This window comes from Leptonotus elevatus, chromosome 18, assembly GCF_054856555.1.
Source record: "Leptonotus elevatus isolate MCC_2025b chromosome 18, RoL_Lele_1.0, whole genome shotgun sequence".
Classification (NCBI taxonomy): domain Eukaryota; kingdom Metazoa; phylum Chordata; class Actinopteri; order Syngnathiformes; family Syngnathidae; genus Leptonotus; species Leptonotus elevatus.
In genome coordinates this window covers 16,459,372-16,477,535 of record NC_141256.1, presented here as the reverse complement: position 1 = coordinate 16,477,535, position 18,164 = coordinate 16,459,372, and the positions used below count along the sequence as shown (strand labels likewise).

The 18,164-nt window shown below is 43.0% G+C and overlaps 2 protein-coding genes across 5 annotated transcripts; both read left to right on the top strand.

Annotated features, from left to right (window-relative positions):
- The first annotated feature begins 276 nt into the window (after positions 1-276).
- zc3h14 (zinc finger CCCH-type containing 14) lies at positions 277-8,586 on the top strand. The gene is made up of 17 exons (XM_086061563.1): positions 277-416; positions 652-694; positions 1,788-1,902; positions 1,976-2,016; positions 2,130-2,253; positions 3,068-3,371; positions 4,504-4,667; positions 4,750-4,850; positions 4,923-5,078; positions 5,521-5,595; positions 5,695-5,827; positions 5,939-6,153; positions 7,204-7,342; positions 7,447-7,586; positions 7,682-7,767; positions 7,866-7,972; positions 8,413-8,586. Exons 1-17 carry the CDS (start codon positions 381-383, stop codon positions 8,414-8,416), a joined length of 1,983 nt encoding a protein of 660 aa, XP_085917689.1. The 5' UTR covers positions 277-380; the 3' UTR covers positions 8,417-8,586.
- On the top strand, positions 7,984-17,661 carry batf (basic leucine zipper transcription factor, ATF-like). Of its 4 annotated transcripts, XM_086061560.1 has the most exons (6): positions 7,984-8,364; positions 8,873-8,907; positions 9,106-9,184; positions 11,005-11,237; positions 12,870-12,974; positions 16,673-17,661. In XM_086061560.1, exons 4-6 carry the CDS (start codon positions 11,175-11,177, stop codon positions 16,889-16,891), a joined length of 387 nt encoding a protein of 128 aa, XP_085917686.1. In that variant the 5' UTR covers positions 7,984-8,364; positions 8,873-8,907; positions 9,106-9,184; positions 11,005-11,174; the 3' UTR covers positions 16,892-17,661. The 4 variants fall into 4 exon arrangements, with proteins under 4 accessions (XP_085917686.1, XP_085917688.1, XP_085917685.1 ...); XM_086061562.1 differs by lacking the exon at positions 8,873-8,907; XM_086061559.1 differs by lacking the exon at positions 7,984-8,364 and having other exon boundaries at positions 8,740-9,184.
- The last annotated feature ends 503 nt before the right edge of the window (positions 17,662-18,164 follow it).

Below are 18,164 nucleotides of genomic sequence, written 5' to 3'. Positions count from 1 at the left end.
TTCAGCAGTACAGCAGTGCCACAATAAACATGCAATCATTTCATTTTTTTTCTTATTTTGTTGCATTTTTATTTGGGTTTCCTCAAACGTGGTTATTGTTTACCAGAGAGATGAGATGAGGTCATCATCAATCAGTTAACTGAAGCTGAGCAATTCCCTGAAATCACCCCACGTTTTGATTTCATTGTTTCTTCTGACATCTCGTGGCTAGTTTGAGAACTACACATTCATTTATTGAATCCCTTTTGGCCCTCGCCGACTTCCGTCGCCGATCACGTGACTCTCTTTGACTTCTATGCTACCGTAGCGCTTAGCGGTTGCAACGAGCTACTTGCTACACTTCAACACGTCCGCGTCCATTTTACGTCGAAGGTGCAGTCATGGAGATTGGGGCAGAAATCAGCAAGAAAATAAGAGTGAGTAGCGTTTGCGCGCGGGTCGAGTTGACGCGGAAATGGAAGATTGATTGAAGCGGATCGTTGCGCTCGCTAAAATGCGGCTAGCTCGCCGCATTTTAGCCGCTTGGCAAACAAAATGGCAACACGCTGTTCGACGACTTGCTGACAATGTTGCTTGTGTTTACCAACAACATGAGTCACCATCGCAGAGGGAGGACTCAACTGTTGTGTTGTGCTGTGCTACTGTTTGCAGGCCGCGATTAAAGGCAAGCTTCAAGAGCTCGGCGCATACATTGGTAAGTAGAATGGAGAATGTGGGCTGAATCATTGTTCTCCGCTCGAGCCGTTGGACGTCGTCACGTTTGTATTTTGTATGAAAACACGTTTTCGACGAGTGCTTCGCGACTGTCGTCACCGTTCGCGGGATTTGAGAGCAGTAAAGAACACGTGTTGTTTAAAAAAGTAGCCTTTTAACATGTATGTGTGTTCATTAACTTTAACGAGGCATGTTTATGTTAACATCATATATTTGGATCTATATTCCAAACCCAACAATTAGTGCAAATCTAATATAGAAAAAAACATATTTGTCTTTACGTTTTACCCAACGTGCTTAAAAGCATTTAAGATGATTAAATACATTCTGTAAGCCTAATGATATGTGAAAAATGAAATTTAACGTAACTTGACAATGTTGTGTGTATTTCTGATCTTGCGATGAAGTTTGTGAAGTCAACCTGCTGTCAATGATGTCATAAAGGTTCATTTATGTCTTATTTCTTTAGAACCAAGCCCCATCAAAAGAAGGGAAATAACTTGGTTCATGGCCTGAGATGGATTAACTCCACTTGCATTCATTTTCAAATCGCTTCACAAACTGTGGGAGAACAAATTACGTTTGTGAACGTCTAACATGAAACGCCAATGCCACCTAGTGGCAGAAAAATGACCAACACATATATTACTCAATGCTTCTCACTCCGTTACACCTTATATATAGTGTATATTTTTAAATTCCAACAACTGTGAATTACATACTATAAAATTACTGTATCAATGAAGTAAAATATACAACCGCACTTGTTTTAGTTGGCCATATTTGTCCACTTTTAATTACAAGAGTATGAAAAACTTGTGCAATTTGTGATCAATCGCAATTTTACTATGGAAATCATGCGATTAATTACGATTAAAAATTGCTGTCAGCCCGAATGTATGTGTTTTTTTCATGTGTGTGCGTGCGTGCGTGTGTATATGCAGTAGGACGAAAAGGTCATTAAAAAGCACAAAATTAGATTTACCTGCAGAAACCCCCGAATGTACTTTGTCGTACGTCGGCACACTGAACGATCAAAATCCCGCGCCGTACTTGCATTTGCGTCTTTGCAGATGAGGAGCTCCCGGATTACATCATGGTGATGGTGGCCAACAAGAAGACCTCCCAGCAGATGGCGGACGATCTCTCGCTTTTCCTGGGAAACAACACCATCAAGTTCACGGCCTGGTAAGACCGCGCAAAATCGGTTGCTTGTCAGCGCGCCCGATGTGCTTTGATAACAGCCCTTGATTGGTTCCAGGCTGCACGGCGTCCTGGAGAAGTTACGAACCGTCGCAGTGGGTAAGGTCGCTCTCTTTATCTTCCGCCGCTCGCTTCCAAATGATGGGCGACATCCCATAATTTGTGTCCGTCTGGGATACAGAAGTAAGTCGTTTTGGATTCGTGCGTTGCAGAGCCCGCTTCTGTCGGACACGAGCAGCCGTCAATCAGCAGCACGCCAGCCGCCAGGATGGAAGACTACAAGTCCAACTCGCGCTCTGATAGGACGGAATCACATAGCTCCGCCCACGAAAACAGGTGACCGAAAATTGCAAACGTTTGCGGTGGTACCTTGACTTAAGACTTTGAGCTGTCAATTTTCGACATTTTTGGCAATTTTGTGGACATTTTATGGTCTTTTTTTTTTGATTTCTTCTTTTGTTTTTGAACATTTTCTTTTCGAGGCTTGTCTTTGAGCATTTTTGATTAATTAATTAATTTACTTACTTACTTTCTTTTCTTTTTAGCAAGTTTGTGGACACCTTATGGTAATTTGGGTAATTTCTTCTTTTGTTTTTGGGCCTTTTATAGCTACTTTTTAAACATTTAATTTCCTACCTTTTTTTAAAATTCAATTCTCTAACATTTTTGGCAATTTCATTTAATGGTTATTTTCTTCTCCTCTTCCTTTTTGGACATTTTTAGGTAATTTAAAAAAACGTTTTCATCGATCTCGTCTGTCTTTGTCTGACAATTTAAAAATTTGGACTCTTGACAACATTTGAATAATTCTTCTTCTTTTTTTTTTTTTTTTTTTTTTTTATATCTAAATCATTAATTCCTTTAAAGAATATTTTATCTAAAAAATATAAACGAATATGTAAAAAAATATTAATTCTTTCGCATTTTTCACATAAGAGCCCCGGGTTGCAGGACCCGTTGTAGGAAGTCAAACAAGTTAGGCACCTCATAGTTGAGACACGCGTCCGTCACAAATACTACAGTAAATACATAAATGTTCTAAAACCAGATCATTTGAGTTATAATAAGTTTTTTGGGGGGAGTTCTGCAACAGATTCAAGTCGTTTCCGTTGTTGTCAGCGGGAACGGTAACAATGCGGATGTTGTTCAGGAGGGCCAGCGTGGAGAAAGGCTCCTCCCGCCTGACGTCGGCCGTCAAGCCCCTCATGGAGCTCCTGCCGTCCGAGGCGGTCATCGACATCAAGCCGGAGACGGACGACGACTTCGGCGAGGACCCCGCCGAGACGGCCGCCGCCCCCAGGGGAGGCCGGGGCGCCGCCGGCCGACCTTCCGTGGAGCTCTACAGGCCGGGTCACAGCAAGCTGAGCAACGCGGCGCGTTCGGCGGAGGCGTCGTCGCACGGCAGGCATCAAGAGAGCAGGAGCGGCAGAAGCTCCAGAGGCGGCACCGGCAAGGTGAGAATTCTTCCGCAAGGAGAGAAAATACATAAATGCGAGGATAGACCGATTATCGCCATCGGCGGCCGATATCTCCATCGGCGGCCGATATCGCCATCGGCGGCCGATATCGCCATCGGCGGCCGCTATCGCCATCGGCGGCCGCTATCGCCATCGGCGGCCGCTATCGCCATCGGCGTCCGCTATCGCCATCGGCGGCCGATATCGCCATCGGCGGCCGATATCGCCATCGGCATTTTGAAGAATCGTACGCCCAATGATGGATCTTCAAAGAAGTCATTATTAAAATTGTCTGTTTTTGTTTGATATTAAAACTAAGATAAGTACAATTCGAATAGAGCGCTTCAGATATTTTGAAATTTTAGAAAACTTTATTAACTGTTGGAAAAAATAGGAAGCTATTTACTTCTGTTTTTATTTAACATATGGAAACATGCTTACTGACCCTGGCAGATCCTTGAACTTTTTTATCGATTTTTAAAACAAGATTTTCTTCTTTTCATTTTTTGGTTCCAATATTTAACAAACCCTCAAAGTTGTTCAATAAACATATTCTTAAAAAAAACTCCCCCAAAAAAATGAAGAGCTGGAGATGGTATTTTTCCAAATTTTGATGCCAATATTTTCCCTTTTAGAAAATGAATACCGCCTCCAAATATCGGGTATCGTGTCCGTGACTGCTAATAATCGCTCTCTGCCCTGAAAAAAACCCACATTCTTTGCTAATAAATGCCACACCTCGGGTTACGAAATTCCAGGAATTTTAAAACTTGGAAACATTCTATGGGAATTAAAAAAAAATTTGAATGGCGAGGCCAAAGGGAGCAAATGTTGATTTACCGTCAGGGTTTGTTCAAGGTCGCAAAAACCGTCAGACCATTAAATCCGTTGGCGAGCGCCTTTGTGACCTTGAACAAACCGCGACCAAAAATCAATATCCGCTACCTTCGCAACACTCCGAAACGTTCGCCGCTCGATGGGATATCTCACTGAACCACGAGTGTTTGTGCACGTAGCGAATGTTGCTTTTTCTTCCTATAAAGGTTGCAAACTGTTCTTGTAAAACTGTTTGCCACACGTTAAAACTGTTTGGCAACATTTTGCAACCCCTTTCTGCGGTCTTCAAAAGGAGTTGTCACGGAAACGCAAGGCGCCCGTCGTCAGCTCGGTGGTGCGAGTGAACCGCGACTCGGACGAGGAAAGCGACGACGCGGACGACGACGACGACGACGCAGGCTACGGCGGCCGAGGCCCGTCCAGTCGGGTCTTGCTGCCGTCCAAACCCGAGCGGAAGTCGGTCTCCCTTTTCTGGAAATGGACCTTCTTCGAGCGTGCGATTGGCTCAAGTGGACCAAATCCTCCGGTGTCGTTTCAGGCCGTCCCTGCCGCCGGCCAAGCAGGCCAACAGGAACCTGATCCTCAAGGCCATCTCGGAGGCGCAGGAGTCCATCAGCAAGACCACGACCTTCCCGATACGTACGTCCGTCCGTCCGTCCTCTCTTCCGCACGCCGTTCAGCGCTGACGCCAACCCGCGTCCGCCCCCACAGTGCCGCAGAGGCAGACGGTTCCCGTGGCCCCTCGAGCCCGCTTGGCCAGAGACGACGAGATGACGGCGGCCGTCCAGCTGGTGCAGAAGCATCTGCACGGCGCGCGTCCCAGGGGGCCGTCGCACGCGCCCGAAGAGCAGCTCGGCGCAGCTCTCGGTACGCAGCGCGCGCAGTCGGTCGGTTGGTCGGTCGCCGCGTATTTGGGGGTCGGCATTTGCAACTTCCTGTTTGCGTTTTAGGGAGGAGCGAAGGGGCGGGGCTATCCTTCCTTATTTACTGAAATGTTTGATTAGGAAAATTGGAGCGTTATTGTGCTCCGGCCAAAGCAATTCAAGTGTTGCTGTGGCGCCATCTTGTGGCAACTTGCAGGCATTTTCTTCTTTTTTTTTTAATAAATGCAGGTGGATAAGGGTGCAATTTTGTTTTATTTGTAGGTTTGACATTTAATATGAGACTGTTGGAACTGTTTAACTCCAAAATCATATTGCTCGCTCCCACCTTTTCCCATCCTCCATTTATGAAAAAATATAATAGTAAAGATACTGCATGCGTTGAAAACTAAAAGAAGGTAAATCACGTGTGACGCGTTTGCAATCAGCTCCGACCCGATCTGCAGCCTCGGACGCTGCGTCCGACCTTCAACAGCGCAACGATGGACACAAGCCCGACGAGCGTGAGTATCATTTTTCAGATGCATCAATTGCGCACCGGCCGGCGACGCGTGAACTTTGATTGCGAATGTCATCCGTTTTGTTTCCGCTTTTGCGTGTAGCGAGCGGCACGACGAAGCAGTTCGACACGCGCTCCTTCATCGTCAGCCGGCCGCAGCTGGACGAAACCAGAAGTCAGCAGCAGGACGGCAAGCGGAAGGACGAGCGCGCGTTACCTCGCACCGTGCAGGCCAGGTGCGCGCACCTTCGAACCGTTTCCACTTCCTCAGTTTGCTTTTCCTGAAAATGGCCGCCTTCTGTTTTTGAAATGTTGTCTTAAGCGGGTTTCCTTTCGGTTTCTACCAGCAAGGAGAAGGAAAACTCGGCCAGCCCCAAATTCATCGTGACCATGGAGGGCGTCCCGAGTCCGCTGGGGAACCTGGCAGAGTCCGAAATGGAGCTGGATGAAGTCAGGCCGCCTTGCAAGACCGCCAAGTCCAAAGTGGGCGCCCTCCAAAGGCTGAATTGGGGCCCGTCGCCGCTCGGGGGGCTCGAAAAGCACCCAATGGACACTTCATTAGGTACACAAAATGTGACAGCTGATCAACAAAATTAGGGAAAGACCGATTGTATTCGGCATTTTGATCAATATCGGCATCGGCCTTTTTTTAAAAATCGGACGGTCAATAATAGATCAATTTCAAAGTATGTTAGATTCGGGGAACTATTCATTTCAAGTTTATTTTTATTTTTACCAGTTAAATTTATAAGTGATGCTGCTGACCATGGGAACTTTCTGCACCTTCCATCCTTTAAAGTAAAAATTAAGATAAGCACAAATTTAACATTTCAGATATTTAGAAATTTTGGAAAACATTGTCTTAAGATATAAAAAAAATTTTTTAATGCTAATATTTTGCAAATCTTAAAAGTTGTACAATAAACGTGCTTAAAAACATTTGGACATATTTAGATTTAAAAAATATATATATTTTGCCGCCCATTTTTTCTAGTAAAAATGAATATCAGCTCTAAATATCATTTATCGGTCTCCTTGACTGCTAATAATTGCTATCGAAAGAAGAAAGAAAAAAAACAATTTATTGAAATGTTTATTTAGCTCTATCAGAAGTGCACCTTGTACGAGAGCTGTACAATTAATTGAATTTCAATTACAATTTCAATTATTACACTCAAATTACAAAGTTGGCACTGTAAATAAAACCTTAATACTAATTTTGAGTTGTTTAAATGGATATATTTTGCATTTTAATTTTTATTTGAACTTATTCAGTGCCAGTGAAAATCAATTTTAACTGGACGGCAGTGAATGAGCTAAAATAACGAATTTAATCAACCTTGTTTGGCCAAAAAGAAACTTGCATAATTATAGCGTTCCAAAGAAATGTATTTGTCTCAATAATTTTTTTTTTGCGTTTAAACATTTTCTCGTTTTGCACCAAAAAACAAATCGTCGTCCTCGTCGTGATTTCAATTATTACCAAATTAATCTTGATTAATATTCTCTTCATAATCCAGCAGCCCGACCTTGGACAACTCTGACTGTCATAGGATGGAACCAAAAGTATGACCGCTTTCTTTTGTCCCCCCCCCCACGTGTCTTTGATCAGAGGACACGATGGACACGGAGATGTTCGATGTTGACTCGGCGCCTTCTAAGAAGCAGAAAGTGACGGAGCGCTGCAAGTTCTGGCCGGTGTGCAAGAGCGGAGACGAGTGTCCCTATCATCATCCCACCAGAAGTTGCAAGTCAGTCCAAACGGGCCGCCGCAGAAAACATCCAAACACAAAATGGAAGGGAAAGGGAAAAAAATTCATCCGAGTGCTTTTGAAACGGTCCGTTTGTGCCGCAGGACGTTCCCCACGTGCAAGTTTGGCGACAAATGTCTTTTCGTCCACCCCAACTGCAAATACGACGCTCGCTGCAGCAAGCCCGACTGTCCCTACACGCACGTGAGCCGCAGGGGTGCCGCGGCCCCGCCCACCAGGCCAGGTGCTCGACACAAACGCGACACGACACGACCCCCCCCCCCCCCCCCCACAATGTTCCTAACGCAAAACCTTTTTTTTCTTTCTTTTTTTTAACAGTGGCGCCGCCAGCAGCACCGACGGTGAACATGTGCCGCTTCTTCCCGCAATGCAAGAAGATGGACTGCCCCTTTTACCATCCCAAGGTAACGGCAATCTCGGATTGCGAGGGGGGGAAAAAAACAAAATGGCACCTGTTGATTTTTTTTTTCCGTCCTGCGATGTGTTTTGCTTCCGGCGGCAGCCGTGTCACTTTGCCAGCCAGTGCAAGCGGGACGGCTGCACCTTCTTCCACCCCGCTGCGTCGGTGCCTCCCAGACACGCCCTCAAGTGGACCAAGACGCAGAGCAGGTGACCACTTTTCATGTTGGAAGGCGGAAATCTCCATGTCCAAATATGGGCAATTTTGCATCTCCCCCACCCCCCCCCCCCCCCCCACGCAATTGCTCTTGTCACCTCATGTGAGGTTTATTTATTTATTTATTTTTTACACATTTTCAGCCACTGAGAATAAATCTTATGTCACCTCAAGATTTAAAGCCGAGATGTATATATTTTATTTTTTTACAAGAACGAGTGAAAATAATAGGTTAGATAGAGTTGAGTAAGCCTGTTAAGAAATGATTGCTGTAATTGCTTCAGTCCAGAAGAGGCCGGTCACCGCCATTGGGAAAAGTCGTCATTTTGGAGATGCGAGGGTTCCGAACGCCCGAATGCGTGAAAGTCACTTGAAGCTCAAACAGGTGTGTCTAAATGCTTTCTTTCTTTCTCTCTTTCTTTCTTTCTCGCAGCTAATGAAGTCTTGACTCAGCAACTGCAGATTTCCCGTCAACGCTTTGGATACATTTGTTGTTGTTAGTTATCCTTTTAAAAGAAGTGTTTTGTAAGATGCCGGGCATGCATTGTTTTGTTTTTTTTCCGCCAAAGCTGTCGGGCCATTAAAATATTCAATGCAAAGAACACAACCTCTGTTTTCTTCACGCAATTCAATTCTGTTTTGCTAACATTGTGTATGTTGGTCGTGCAAAGCTGGTTTTCAGGTTATTTCTGTGTTTATAAACTGAAGAATCGGGGCGGGGGGCATTTTGAGTAGTTATCAACTTCAGTTTATAGGAAATACAAAAGGAAATTGATTTTTGTGTGTTGGTATAAAAATAATGAATGAATGTGTTTTGATTTTATATCAGTTTTTTTGATGTGTAGGTACAAGAATTTTAATTAAATCAAACAAAAATGTTGTTTTGCATCAAGTTCTAGCGCGGATTTGCCCTCCAACAAGTGGACATGTGAGTTGTTTCTATAACCACAATATTAATAAGATAGCATACATAAACTGCTGCTTGTATATATGTGAAGTGATTATTTTATGAAATTGGTTTAAAAAAATAATACAATAACATTTTAAAATTAAATATAATCACTAAAGTAAAGGTAAGGAAAAATGTATGTTGTTGATTGACAATTCAGTACAACTGTCTTTATAGGCGTTGTGGACGTTATGTTGCACGGAGCCTTTGCGGCCACCGTATTGAGCAACAGCTGCTGTGGTTGTCATGGTTACAGGTGAGCGAATCTGCCTAGCAATAAGTGTAGTCATCTTTTAATAAGGAAGGAAGCTAAAACATGTTAAAAACGTACTAGTCAACTGTGACGTCACGAGCAGCGAGCATTTTGGGTGAGAATCCCGTCACCGTAAAAATAATGAAATAAAATCCCGTCACCGTAACGTTTGTTTGTGTTTTAACCAATCTGGAATTGGTCCAGTCGTAGAGCGGCCCAATACCGCTACTACACTGACCCAACTTTAAGAAATGAGCGGCCTGCGGTGGCTGCTGGCCTCCAGAGGGCGCCAAAATGAATGTCGTCAAAATGACCAGTATATTTTTGTAAATTTTGTCACCTTCATATTAGGGCCACAAAAAGTGCACTTATTTGATGTTAAGACTTCTGAACAGGAGAAACACTTTACATTAGCGGACTTAATGATCAAGTTTGGGGCTTGTAAGCATCAACTCTCTTTGCTGCACTTGTGTTTTCCAAATAAGTGTCCCCTTTTTCAAGGGGATTTCCCAACATGCGAGAGTTTCTAAAACACACTCACGCTTTGTCGAAATTTGAGTGTCAAGCGACACTAGAAACGCCTCGCTTGTGCGAGAAATGGAAAATATATTTTCAAATGTCCATTTTTTTTTTTATCTTCTTTTCTTGTTGTCCAACACTCCATATTTGTATTGTTCCCTGCGTCATTGTTTGTGTAATCGGCTTTTCTGGAGTATATTGGGAAAAGACTGCCTGCGTCCAAGAAAAAAAGAAAAAAGAAAAAAAATCGCTGTGATGATGGAACATGTTTTTGTGTAGGAGGGCCGTTCTTTCGGCAGCAAAGCTGTTTAGCTCCTCATTTTCTTTCTCTTTTTTTTTTTTGGGTCACACGAATATCGTGTTTTTAACTGAGCCAAGCGCTGCTTCGGCGGTTCGACAGGTGAAAAAATGATTAACTTGCATCGTCGAGGTAAAGGAGAAAAAAAAAGTGTAAAAATTGATATTTAAGAACACAAATGAAGGCAAATCTGCAGGCTGCCAGTTGCCCGTCACTATTTTAAAGCGTTTGGTGGCTGAGCCATCATGGGGGGCTTTTCCACACTGCAACAACGAGGCGCTCTAAAGTGGCTGTACCAGGCCAAAGCGCCCGTCAACACCCTGGCTGTCAAATCCAGTTCATTAAAAAACGACAACAACTGTGCTCTTTGTGCTTCTATCTCTCTTTGCGTGACGTGCACACACTCACAGCCAACAATGAGGCGCTCTAAAGCATTGTTTTGTTTTAGGCTGATTCCGATACGAGAATAAAAGTCTAATAGTCAATTCATCCGCTGAATTGTTTTTGTTTGAAAAATGTTTGATTGTTTTTGGGGGGACGTCACAAAGAAATCTTTTTGGAATCGATGACTCCAAAATTTGGACGTAATCCAGGGAGATTGACATTCTGTTGCCGGACTGCACATCCGACCGTCTGCAGTCAAAATAAATAAATGTTCACATTAGATCATTTCCAGGCATACATTTTTGTGTCGACCAATTTCTGAATTTAGGAACTGAACCCAAATGACAAAAAGGGACTCTCAATTGCATGCGAATATTAATGAGTGGATCGGCCACTCACGGTTTTGGACTTTCCTCCAAACATCGAGTTTCGGCCACCCAATTTGATTTGCATCCATCGTTGAGCATTTAAAAAAAAAAAAAAAAAAGGGGAAGGGGAATCTCCCAGCTGTTATTTTCACAATATTGCAATGCCCAAGCCGAGTAGGTACTTTCTTAACGTGTGTTCTTTTTTTACGTGCCTTTCAACATGTCTTGCTGACTTTCCACACGCTTTTGACCAGAAACCACATCACAAGCTCGTCATTCGAGTCTTGAGAGAGCGAGCAAGGAGGAGGAGGAGGAGGAGTGAGAGAAAGGAGGCTCCAATTCTTGTCAGCGGCGCCACAAACTCTCTCTCGGTTGACGACAAAGCAGAAGTGGGCGCCGCTCTTTGCCGCTCGTGGTGGCGGCCATGGCTCAGGGTTCCGACAGCAACGACGCCGGCTACAGGTCGCCCTCACCTGCAGGCAGGCAGGTAAGCTTCTTTCTCTTTTTGCTCATCTGCGCGCTTCTTGCACACGTGTGACCCGCCTCCAGGCCAGGCTGCTGTTTTTGAGCTTCGGTTCGAAGTGTGACTGACACGAGATGTCAGGAACACTTTGTGTCCTGTGCAAGTTGTCACATCGTCATCAACTTCGCTCCTCTCGTGACTCTTTTTTTTTTCTTTTTTTTTTTGTGTGCTTGATGAAGATCCAGATTCCACTTCAAAAGAAAACCATGCAAAATGCTCCCTTTTGAAGTTGCAAGTTACAAACCTTCAGTTAGCTCAAGTCAAACTACTCCAAAAGTGCCCGAAAAGCTCAAAAAGTAACAACGTTCTGCTTGACTTTCAAGTCTTTGAAATTGTGAAAAGTGAATGAATGAAACAAACAAAAACCTGTTGCGTGTTGAAAGTTAACACATTTTACACGACCAACTTGGCGTCAAAAGAGTTCAACAAAGTAAATAAAATTTAAAAAAAACCTTCCAAATTAGAACACGATGGACTGTGGTTGACTTGCTCATTGTTATAATTTGGTCATTCAAAGTGCAACAAAACACTCCAAATAGCACAAGAAAAAAAATGCTAATCATCTTTGGAACGTCACTACACTCTAAAAACTGTTTGCTCAAAAATGGACCGATCCTCGACTTTGAGTCAAGAAATGCGTCTTTCAGAGTAAAACAACTCATAAATATTGATCAGATACTTTACTTGGGTTTAAAAAAAATTGGGTTATTTTGTATATAACAAGCCAGAAAGTTGGGTCAAATTGTCCCATAAAGTGGGTTATTTTGGACCCAACTGTTTTTAGAGTGTAAGTTGAAGTCAATTTTGGTTAATGGCAAATTGAAGCAATTTCCACTCTGGACGTCGAAGGTATTTCTTTCTTTTTTTTTTAAGTTAGTTTTTTTGTAAAGTAAAGTGATCTAATAGAACTCTTGCCATCTTTATTAAGTGTACAATTTACGTTTCTGTCTTTATGGTCACACAAAGTAAAGGCAAATAATATTCCTTCAAAAAAAAGGCACGAAACAATAAGGTGACCTTTTGGTTGAACTCCAAAACTTTTTTGGTGGCATTCAGCTTTGGAACTTCCACCTCAGAATCTTAAATGTCAAATTCAGTCCATTCTGGTTCTCGTTTCAAACAAGCCCCCGAAATTCTCGCAATGTATTCATGTTGACAATGTGTTGAAATTATTATTATTATTATGATTTTTTTTTTTAACAAGCAGCCTAACCCTGAACTGGTCGCCGGCCAATGGCAGGGCACACGTAGACAAACGTGCTTTCGTGTCTGAGGGCGTGTCGGGGCTTTCAGTTGGGCCGGGCCCGTAACGGCCATTTTGCAATATCGCGGCCTGAGTCGAGTCTCGCCGGCGCTCGGGTGACTCAAAGTGCGGCAGAGTTGTTGGAGGGCGACGATTGCATTGCGGTCGTTGACAACCGAGATTACCAGGTGATTAATTTCACATTTTTGAAGTAAGTTTGTTGTGGGGAGGATGTTCGAAAAGAAGAAAAAAAAAAACGGATTCTCTCATTCCTCGCCTCACGTCAGCTCTCGCCGAAAATGGCGGGCCAATTTTAAATTGCAATCATGTAATTGTGACGTGTGCGCTCGCAGAGCTCGTCAGACGACGTGAAGAAGGTGATGCGGCGGGAGAAGAATCGCATCGCGGCGCAGAAGAGCCGGATGCGGCAAATGCAGAAGGCCGACAGCCTCCACCTGGTGAGACCGCTTGCTCTGCCCGTTGCCTAGCAACCGCACTTGCTTTGTGACGCCGATTCGGTCCGTTTGTCAGGCACACGGTACTGAATCTGAGTGGCACATTTTCTGGCAACTTTTGACCTTTGACATTGTTCAAATAGGCCGGTTGCTTTTTCGTCCTCCGCACGTCATCCAAACGTCAGAAAAAGTTGACCATCGTTTTCCAAAATGGAAGCAGATATTTGCAAATGTCGTCATTTGATTGCACACAAAACTATTTTTTTCCCCATTTGTTATCATTAGCGACGTTAGCATTTTTTGTTTGGTATGTCACAATGTTAGCAAAGCAAAAAAGCGACGGAAACACACTTTGTTTTCTTAGCATATAAGCCTGAGTCGATACTAGCTAACTAGCTAGCTAGCTTTTGTTTTTGTTTTGTTATCATTTGAGGCAAGTTTTCAAAATGATTGCAGTTTTTTTTTTACTTAAGGAAAGCGATTAAATCAGTCCTTGCACTTTTACCCGTCTTCTTTTCCACAAGTACAAAGTTAATCCTTTTGCCACCTCGGCCTTGGATAGACTGCCGCTAACTGCTAATGCTAATAAGTGCTATTGAAAATGGATGTCCGTGGTCTTTCCCTGGGGACTCCTTGGAAGTTAGCCTTCCAACTTCACTGTTGCTCAGCACCCAAGTAGCATTTTTTTTTATTATTATTTTTTTATTTACATAACGCTACCTGACCATGTGGCGATGTGTCATGGCTTCTGTCGGGCGGCACACTTGGACGCCGCTCGGTCGTGTTTGCGCGAATAAATTAGCACGTGTGGGCATCAGCCAGTAACCAGCACCTCCCTTGCAAACTGCAACCGAGTGAGAAGAGGAGAGTACGGCAGGGTTCGACTCGCTCCACCACTTTTGTTCGCCTCAACTGTAGATTTAGAATAACAAACGCGTTTTTTTATTTCATGACATCGTTTGTGACAAATGTGCGAATGTTTCACGAAAAATGGGAGCGTTAGCGCGCTCACCGACAGAAGATGCCAGCCAAGCCTCAAATATCGCAAACGCATCAGGGATCTGCAGGCCCGTCTGAAAAAAAAGGAAGAAAGGAGAGGAGGAAAATGCTGGCAAACAAACGAAAAACAATCCAAACACTGAAATCAACCTTATTAATGTTAAAAGTAAAATGAATGCAGAGTGGACAAAACACGCTCCCAAAAAATAAGCAGAGCTTAACATGCTAATGGCAATGAAATTTTAATTAAAAAAATACATGCAAATGTAAAAAAAAGAAAAAATTTATCAGATTAAATTTAAAGGCAAAACATACCATATAATCAGAAACCAGCAATGTCAGTGGTAAAAAAAAAAAAAAAAAGAAGAGGAGGAAAATAGTAATTTAATAACATATGAATAAACAAAAATAAACAGGCGCAAAATAATAAAATAAATGAAAACATAATAAGAACAATTATTTTTTATAAAAATAAAACTTTTTAAACTATATTTAGTAATTAAGAAATCAGAATGAATTTTTTTTTTACTCGACATTGATTTTAAAACCAAGAAAACTGTTTTATCTGTATTAGTATGTTATTATAGATGTATTTTTGTTCCAATATTTGACAGCATCAACATGTACTTTTTTCAGTAGGGCACGCTTGTATTAACTCTTGAACATGAAAGGGTGGGGGCGGGGGGCCAGGGGGGGGGGGGGGTTGCGGTTAGATTTGACATCCCCCTCCCCCAATAAAGAGGAAAGCGTATTTTCCCTCTGAGTGACGCCGCAGACATTTCCCGCCATGCAGCCTCGTAGTATTTCCTTTTGAAAGAAAGAAAGAGCGCGTCATGGGGCCCCCACAGGCGAGGGGGGGGGGGGGGGGGGGTTGCATCAAGCCGCTTCTTGTAAAAGCGGCGAGCTCAAGTGACGCATTTGCAGCTCAGATGAGCGATTAAAAAAGAACAGAAAAAACGTTGGCGTTATGATGACCTTTCTTTCTTTCTTTTTTTTTTTTTTACTACGACCTCAGTGGAAGTTTTCTCCCACTCGGCAACCTCTTTGGGGCATTTTGCGTTTCTTGCTTGACATCAAAGCTGATGAAAGTCGCCTCACATGCACTTGTGGGAAATGCGTAGATGTTGGGTAATTTTGCACCTTTTGCTCCTGTTTGATGAAAACTGCTAAAAAACAAAACAAAACAAAAAAAACAGCAAAAGGGCATTCGAATTAAATGTCGTGCCAGAACTACAATAAAAAAATAATTTCTATTTTAACAAATTAAAATGAAGTTTACATAATAAAACAAAACATGACCCTAGTCATGAATCAAAAAATAAATCTATCACAAGGTGTGTTAAGAAAACTTAAATGTTTTAAATACAATCACAAGGAAGGAAGTATGTATTGTGGATTCACAAGAAAACTTAAATTTTTTAAATACAACCACAAGGAAGGAAGTATGTATTGTGGATTCACACGTGTGTGGTTTTCAAAGACAAAAAAAACCTAAATGCAGATTTCTAAGTGAACCTATAAAATAGGATATATAATAACAATAATCAAATGAGACCACTTCCGAACAATATCGCTCAAGGACGCACTTTACTCTTACGTTAGCAACATTTAAGCTTTTAACAAAGAATTTCCTTTATTGAGCTTTTATTCTGAAAGACGAAGCACGCCACTTCCGGTAATGGAAGTAACTGACTAAATTCCAATGCGTTCTGGTGTAAAATTAAAAATAAAGGTAAAAAATAATGGCTAATGCTAACAAGGTACTCAAAATCTGCTTGTGTGCCGCTTGATGAAGGAAATTTATATTCCGCTACACACGCTACCAACTGATTTGCAAGTTTGTTTGCATTTGTTGCTTGTTCTTGCGCCAACAAAACGAGACAACTCGAACGCAGAAGAAAACTTCATTTTACAGCAACGCCGAGATTCCACAAGATGGCGCCAAAGTAAAATTATTATGATTTTAAATCTCTACAGAGGTTCACTGCACTGTTAATTTCTTCCTTTGCCGATTGGTTGGGCCAAATCAAAAAGTTCAACTGCTTTATATAAGGGCGTGTGTTGTCCATTGTAAATATCTGCTTGTTTATGATGACATGTTGTAAATAAATAGCATAGTGTCAATGAAAGTCTGTTTTTATTTCTCCTTTTCTTATCAGGACAGTTATTGTGTTCATAGGCGTCGCTTTCTTCACTGATAACGGGAAGTGTGTGTGTGTGTGTGTGTGTGTGCATGTGCAGATAACGGCTCGATCTGTGAACTTGTGGCGCCACCAAATGTGCGGATGGTTGCAAAATTTGGGTGGAGACTTTCCAACTTTCCATGACAATTTCTGAGAAGAAATCAAGAATGAGCCAGGAATGATGAAATTGGCTTCTAAGTGGCTGCTCAAATAAACCGTATTTGGGGAAAATGTCGATGCGCATAATTCTGACTAAAACGACCACATTCCATCAGACGGCGTTCCACAAGGTTCTATGCAAGGGCCACAAGTTTTTTTGCATGACACTTTACGCAAATGTCGCAAATTGTTTGCCCTTATTGTAGAAAATGTGCCGATCGACTTCACATGTCCGAACGGAAATATTTTCAAAATTGCACAAATGAAGCTTTCCGGAAATTTCCCCTCCATTTTCCAGCCCTCAGCGCGGGCACGACCGACAGCTGACCAATCTGCTGCTTTTTGTCCCCGCCCCCACAGGAGAGCGAGAGCCTGGAGAAGGAGAACGCGGCGCTGAGGAAGGAGGTGAAGCAGCTGACGGAGGAGGCCAAGTACCTGTCGTCGGTGCTGAGCACCCACGAGGCGCAGTGCACGGGCCTCACCCCCACCAGCCCGGGCCTCCCGTACCCGTCTCCCCACCACCACCACCACCACGCCGCCTACCACCAGCACATCGCCGTGCCACACTACCAGCACTGACCCCACCCCGAGGATTGCCATGGATCCAGTCACGTCAGCACTCTTGAGTTAGCTACACCTGAACGACCCCGGACTGGTCGCCAGTCGCAGGGCACATCTGGAAAAAAATGACCTTTCAAGCATATTGATGGCCAAGATGTGGTGGTCTTGAAAGACATTCTGATTGTGTTCCACAAATTTGGACAAAATGCTACAATTGCTTAGAGCAGAAAACGTGGTGTTCCGCAAGGCTCAATACTAAGTCCACTTTACATAAATGTCAATTACTGGGCATTCCTGCTTGAAATGTGAGTCAGATTCAAGTGAAATGACTTCTGTCGGATATTCCAACAAAGTATCTGACTGCAGTCAATATCCCACCGGGGTGGTTAAGTGCCGGATTTCCTTCGGTTTTCCGATCCGATGTGTAAATCTTGCTGGCTCGCTTGTGTAAAAGAGGAGGTTGACTTCAATGATAATGTGCAGGTGTGCCTCATTTGATGTTCTCCGTTTGTACGCCAACTCTGACGATCCACCAAACAGTCTTTGTTTACACTGCGAGGAAGAACCATTGCAGATGATTCATTTGTGAATTGCTTTTTTGTTTTCTGGTGTTACGAAGTTTTTTCTTACATGTTTAGATTTTTTTTTTTTTTTAATGCTGTTTAAATGTAGACCTCAAAAGCTCAGGAGATTTTTTTGTTTTTGTTTGACCAATTTGATTGTTTCGACAAAGCGAATGTAAAGTCGAGCCAAAGTTTGACGGAATATTTATTAAATGTTGGAATGCCTTTTGATATCCACTCGTCCTCATTCGGGTGGCCTGGGCGTCGTCGGAGCCTATCCCGGCTGTACGCCCACGACTGGTCGCCAGCCAAGTACATACATAATATATCCAAACAGATATTCAGGGTTTCCAAATGGGCTTTCTAGGCTGGGTTAGGGTTTGTAATTAGGGCTTTCAAATCATGGGTTTGTGTTTTAAAGTGTAGGTTTCAAGTTGAGGACTCTCAAAAAGTATCTTTATCGTTTTGTCCATCCTTAAAATTTTCCTTCCCTCTGTCCTGTCTTCATTTCATCCCATCTTCCTTTCCTTGCCAACATCCTACCTTCTTCATTTCTCCCTTCTTTACTTTGACGCTATCATTCATTTGTTCATTCCTTCTTTCCTTTCATGTCATTCTCGCTCACTTTCTTTCTCAAGTTAATTGGAGTTGTCTCGCTGTTTGTGAAAAACGTGCAGTACACGGGAACGCCCCTAGGTGGGGGGCGCACATATTCAAATAGCCAACAC